The sequence below is a fragment of the Carettochelys insculpta genome, chromosome 15 (assembly GCF_033958435.1).
Source record: "Carettochelys insculpta isolate YL-2023 chromosome 15, ASM3395843v1, whole genome shotgun sequence".
In the NCBI taxonomy this organism is placed as follows: Eukaryota; Metazoa; Chordata; order Testudines; family Carettochelyidae; genus Carettochelys; species Carettochelys insculpta.
In genome coordinates, this window is record NC_134151.1 from 32,062,453 (window position 1) to 32,068,452 (window position 6,000).

At 48.3% G+C, this 6,000-nt stretch overlaps 1 protein-coding gene across 1 annotated transcript in view; it reads left to right on the forward strand.

The window, feature by feature from the left end:
* Window positions 1-5,085, forward strand: part of CDX1 (caudal type homeobox 1) — a 28,441-nt gene extending 23,356 nt beyond the window's left edge. The window contains exons 2-3 of the mRNA XM_075009754.1: window positions 4,132-4,277; window positions 4,882-5,085. Coding sequence (XP_074865855.1) covers window positions 4,132-4,277; window positions 4,882-5,085 — 350 coding nt within the window. The remainder of the gene's footprint in view (window positions 1-4,131; window positions 4,278-4,881) is intronic.
* Window positions 5,086-6,000: the final 915 nt, after the last annotated feature.

Below are 6,000 nucleotides of genomic sequence, written 5' to 3' on the forward strand. Positions count from 1 at the left end.
TACTAACATTATACATTTACATATATTTAATATGCATTTAAAAGTGTATAGGGCCCCATCTCCATTTTTGAAAAGGGGTGCGAGGACATATTTTGAGAACCAAAAGGGTGCAGGCTGCGGTAAAGGTTCAGAACCACTCCTCTAGAGCAAGGCAACTTTAATGGCTTGGGCCAGGTGTGAACGCAAAAGCTTGAAATGAAAGGCCTTGTATCATGTTACCTCATCCTGCTGTGTAAATATGGATGGTGGTACCCACAGCAGAGTTGCACACAGGTCCCCTATGCCTTCTTCACTATGTCAGTTTTTGCCTTGCATGACTGGTGACCATCACCCCCTGGAGACAAAAGCCAAACAAGAATCTTGCAGTAGTAGCAGGAGAAAGGACAAACACATGGGTTTTTTTTGTTTGTTATTGTTTTTTAATTAAGGATTAAACACAAACAACTACAGTGCTCCTGCACTTTGGGGGAAGGGGAAGGCCCTGTAGAAAGATTCCAGTGAGTTTCTCACATCTTTTTCATGCCCTTTTGCCCCGAGTGGGATCCCCCTGCCGAGTATAGGGTGCTACAGAGCACTAAACTTTCTCTGTGCCCCTCTCACATTCCCCTTGCCCAGAGCGGTTCTTCAGACAGGCAGTATCCACCAGGTCTCCCAAGGCTTTGTGCCATGCCGGGGTGCCAAGCGACACAAGAATCAGGCCCTTGGTATAAGGCTGTCCTGATTAAACTGACCCAAGAAAAGTATATGGCAGCTGTTTATGGATGAGTGGCTCTGGCTGGGATCATTTATGTAATCTCGTCTTGATAATGTTCTCCAGGTACATCTACATTTACTGGGAGATTGACCCTGACAGATCCTGACCCTTCGGGGGTTTGATTTTGCACACCTAGGGTGGACTCGGACTCACAAAATCAAACTATCTGGGCTTGACACTCAACCCCTGTACGCCTCAATATCACAAAGAGTAAGGGAGGTCAACGAGAGAGTTTCTTCCATCAACCTCCCTCCATGAGGACGGTCAGATAAGTTGATCGTAGATAGGTCGATTCCAGCTGCACAATTGCCATAGCTGGAATTGGGTATTGAGGGTCAACTTTTGGCTCTAGTGTAGACCTGCCTTTAGTGTAATACTGTAGCAGTGAAAGGAAACATGAAGCCTTTCTAAGCAGACACGCTGATCACATTTTGAATGCACTCACGTGCTTTTCCAATTAAAAAAGCGGGAGGTGAGAATGTTCTGGCCTGTGAACAGCAAAGGCTCACCACCAATCACAGCACAGCATGCGTTGTCTTGAACAATCCTCCCCTCTCTTACTCCAGATTAACCCATGTCACCTCATGAATTTCTGTGGGCTGATTCCAGATTTACACCCGTGCAACTAAGAGCAGAGTTTGGCCTTTTTGAGTGTTGGCAATCTCTTCGTTATTGCTGAGTTGAGCTCTGGAGAACCGCTGCAGCTCAAACGGCAGTTGGCCAAAGCCTGTGTTTCAGCAATGCTGATGTATATCCCAAAGAACTCCATTGAAATTCATGGAGCTGGTCTGGATTCGCACCCACAGTTCCCTGGGAGGGCTCCAGTCTCTTTGGCAAAAGTTAGGAACAGCCAGGCCTCAACATCTGTTGTCTTGTGTTTTCCAAGAGTACAAATGGACTGATTCTGAAGCAGCAGGATGTTGACTGTGCAGCTGAGAACACCATCATGTCCCTCCTGCCGCTTTGGAACAGAATTTATTTATTTCTGGAAATGAAACAAATTTTTCTGGCTGTGTGTGTTGCCCTCATGCTTGCATATTTGATAGCAAAAATCATAAAATTCTTATTGGTAAACTTGCTGATGTGAATTTATCCAGCTCTTCCTTAAAATGTCTTTCAAGAAAAGCCTATGTACACTCATCCAGGGATGTAATAAGTACGATGATGGGATGATCAGAGACCCGTCCTGTATCTATTTGCTCTGTTTCTGAGTCACTGCTTGTCTGTACACAAGGCCGTTGTTGTGCATGACTCATTTGTCTACGAGTAGCCTTGTGGTATTGTAGAGCCTGTTAGGTTATAATTAGACTTCCATGTGGTACCGATGTGGATTACTCAATGGAACTTTGTATTTAATGTTAACAAAGCCAATAGGCAACATTTTCCACCACTACATTTGTCTGACAAATCCAATGTGGCTAAGCAAAATGGATGACTGACCTCTGGGCTTTAAGGCATACATCCCAAATCACTGCTGTGTGGGTAGAATTAGATCTTACTTGGCAAAATCACACAGGCTCTCCCATACACGGCCTTCTGTCTGACTCTATATTTTCATTAACCCTTTATCTTTTGGTTTGCATATTGCCCCTAAATATTTGTCAAACCAATGAATGAGCTAATGTAGATGACCCATGTATGTGCTTCAACTTTTTATTTTTCCATAAAATAGTTACACAGAGGAGAAAATAGTAATATAGAGCAATGAAATTGCTTATGGATGGACTGGGAAACAATTGTTGGGGTCCAGTTGCGGAGTTTGGGGAAGGGAGCTGGGCTCCATCTCTGCTTTGTCTTTTCTTCTTCTTCATCATCATCATCTCCTCTAGTACAGTGTATAGGATACGGGTATTCTATTCTATTCTGTTCCTACCTCGCAGCCATCTGTAAAGACAATCAATTTTCACATAACATGTGCTTCCCATGTGATGGGTCTGAAGTACAGTCCAGGCTCCTTTCCAGTGTGGCATGTGAAATGCATCAAATCATTTAAATCAAATCCACTGCATGCAAAGAGCCTCATTGAACTCCTCATTGAAATTAATGGGCCTGAAGGCGTAACAGGCCCAATGTTTGCGAACAGTGTTTCAGTGCAGAAATGCTGAGAGTCACGGTAAATATCCCCAAAGAACATATTTAACGTACTCAACAAACAAACACATCGCTTCCCCTAGGCTTTGTCTATAACTAGGGACTACAGGTTGAATCTCTCTGTAGTCTGGCATTCTCTCGGCTGGCAACATCCATAATCCAGCATGATTTTAGTTAGCGGGACGACCACTTATCATGAGTGTGACCAAGTTTCCTGTGGTCCCATAAAGTTTGTTTCCAGCCACCAGCCCTGGCTCTCAGTGTTCTGTGCTGTTATTTAGCTGTAATTTACCCCTCAATGTCTTCTAAGAGACCAGGAAGCAGTGGAAGTGTTGATAATGTGCTAGACAATATTGACTTCCCGGGGTCTGGCAAATTCTCTCATTCAGCACCGGTTAGGTCCTGATGGTGCCAAATGAGAGAGGATCAACCTGCAGTTAAAGGCGGACAGCTAAGCAGCACCTGCAAAATATGCCTTTGCATCTGTTTTGGGTGGGTTCCAGGGTGCTGTTTGGGCACAGAGTGACAAACAGTTTTGGCTCTGAAGCTCTTACCATCTCTTTAGACAGGACTGACAAATGGTTGGAGGGTAAACTGAGGCCTGAGGCAGGGAAAGACAACTTGCCCAGGGACATCCAGCAGGCCAGTGGAAGAGAGAACAAGAGAACACAGGGCTCCTGACTCCCCGTCCAGTGCCTCACTCGACTCCACTTCGATTTCCGTCCCTGGCTTATGCATCTTAAAACAATCAAACATGATGTTCTTCCAAGAGGTTGGGTTTGGAGTGCTATTGCGGAGGGCCTCAGGTTTCCTCTGTGTTCTCAGGTATCGCATAAAACCCCAGTTCAGTCTCTATTTCCTAGACCATGTTTATCTTTCCCTTTCAACGCCACATTTGGGAGCTCTGTCTTTGTTGTGTCTCATATCTTCCTGGTATGCAGTTAGCTACAGCACAACTTTCTCCTCCCTCGATGGTGTCATTCTCCCTTGAATGCCCCCTGCCCAGACAGCCCTCTTCTTCCAGAGTCTGTTTGCCAGCAGGTAAAACTTGGGCAAATGCTGAGTTGACCATTTCAGTGTCCCTTCTGATGTCTTCCCTACCTTCTGGTTATCAGGCCATTGCCATATTCCTCAGTTGTCCATGCCATTGCATTGTAGCTGCAAACCTGGCAGATCCTAGGGACTTCACTGGCTGTTTGCCCTCACCCTCATCCCTCACCGTTCGGAACGCCGAGACCTCCCCACCACCAGTCAGTGGGCATTGTCCTCCTCTCTGTTTCCATTAGGCAAGACCAGAACAAAAGACAAGTATCGGGTGGTGTACACGGACCACCAGCGCCTGGAGCTGGAGAAGGAGTTCCATTACAGCCGCTACATCACCATCCGGCGGAAAGCGGAGCTCGCGGCGATGCTGGGGCTCACCGAGCGGCAGGTCAGTGTGGAGCTGTTCATGTGGCGTGTGCTGAGGCAGACAGCCGGGACGTGTGGCCTGACTGCCACCATGCAAGTCAGGGGTAAAACTCCTTGGAGCATGCTGAGAGGTTCTGAAAACCCCACGCTCCAGGTGATCTTAGACACCAGCAGAGAGAGCGCCCCCTAGGGGAGATGGGGACATGACACAGGTAAGGGGAAGTAGGGTTTGGAGGCAGGAGCTCTCAGAGTGGGGGATGGCTCGTGTTCTTGCCCAGGCTAAAGCAGTGACACTGCTCCTAAAGGTTTCCCTGGCAACCCCCGTACCAAGTCTCCTCATTCCTTCCTATCCCTGGCACCCCCTGCGGGAGAGTCTCTCTACCCTGTGCGTGCCAGAGGAACCAGGGTGATGACAGAACATCAAATCCAGCAAAGCCCTGACTCCCTCCAACCCTCTCCTCCCTGTCACCTCACACGCCCTGTCCTGCTCAAATGTGCTCTCTGGCCCTGGCCTATCTCACACTGCCTGCTTCTCTCCTGCTGTTCCCTTCGTTCTTTCCCCCTCTCCTTTTCTGTCCCCTCCTCTCCTGCTCCCTTGTCCGTCTCTCTCATCGTGACTCTTGCAGGTGAAAATCTGGTTCCAGAACCGGAGAGCCAAGGAGAGGAAGGTGAACAAGAAGAAGATGCAGCAGCAGACGCAACCCACAAGCACCACCACTCCCACTCCGCCAGCCGTTGGCACCCCGGGGCCCATTGGTGGCATCTGTAGCAGCACCACCAACCTGGTGTCCTCCTCCCCAATGACTATCAAAGAAGAATTCCTGTCATAAGGGCGGCAAATAGCAATATGCAGCTAGGTGTGGCGTGCAACAGAGTGGAACCAGCTGGAGAGCTCTGGAGACTGACCATCCTTCACGAAAGACATGAGGCTGCAATGGCTGAGCCCATGTAGCCACTTCCTCTTTGTCCAGAGGAAGAATAAGCTGGCATGTTTGGTGGGAGATGACCCCTCTGTGGAGGAGTCATGGACTCAGTTCTATGTATAAAAATAATCGGTTAGTTACTGTTACTCTGTGGTAGGAAAGAAACCCTGATCTGGCCTCAAATATTTATAATCAAGTGCAAGACGGAGCATTTGGGGGAATGAGGGAGAAAATGAGGCCTAAGTAACTTATGGCATAAGCAGGAGGAGAATATGTTGGGATCCTGGCTGGGGAGGTTGACCAGGAATGGCTTCCCCTCAGCACAGCAGGCAGAATGCATAGGAGGCACCTTGCCCACCCTCGTCGGGACTATTCGGACAAGACGGATGAAAACACAAGACAGATGCACTGCGGGGAACAAGCTTCCGTCGAGCATTCCTCACATTCATAGTTCTGGGGCCAGGGGAGGAGAAGATGAAAGCCCTTTTGTAGAGAGTCTTGTGAGGTGCACACAGGAGACAGGCCTGAAGGATTAGCAGGTAAAGGACAATCTGCTGGTGCCTGGAGGGAGAACGGAAGTAGGGAAAAGAAAGGGGGACAAGCTAGGTAGATTCTCCGCAGCAAGTGCGTTTTTGTCCTCATCCCTTTGTCCTCATTTGTGGCATCCCCTGTTGATTTACTCCCAGGCTCCCCACACACAGCTCTGCCAGTGCTGTTCCAGTCCTGCATTTCTCCTGAACCGCCCACAGGTGCACTGTGATTGCTTTGTAAAGTGAACAAATGTTCAGAAGGAGCCAGGCTGAGACCATCCCGCCGCCTTCA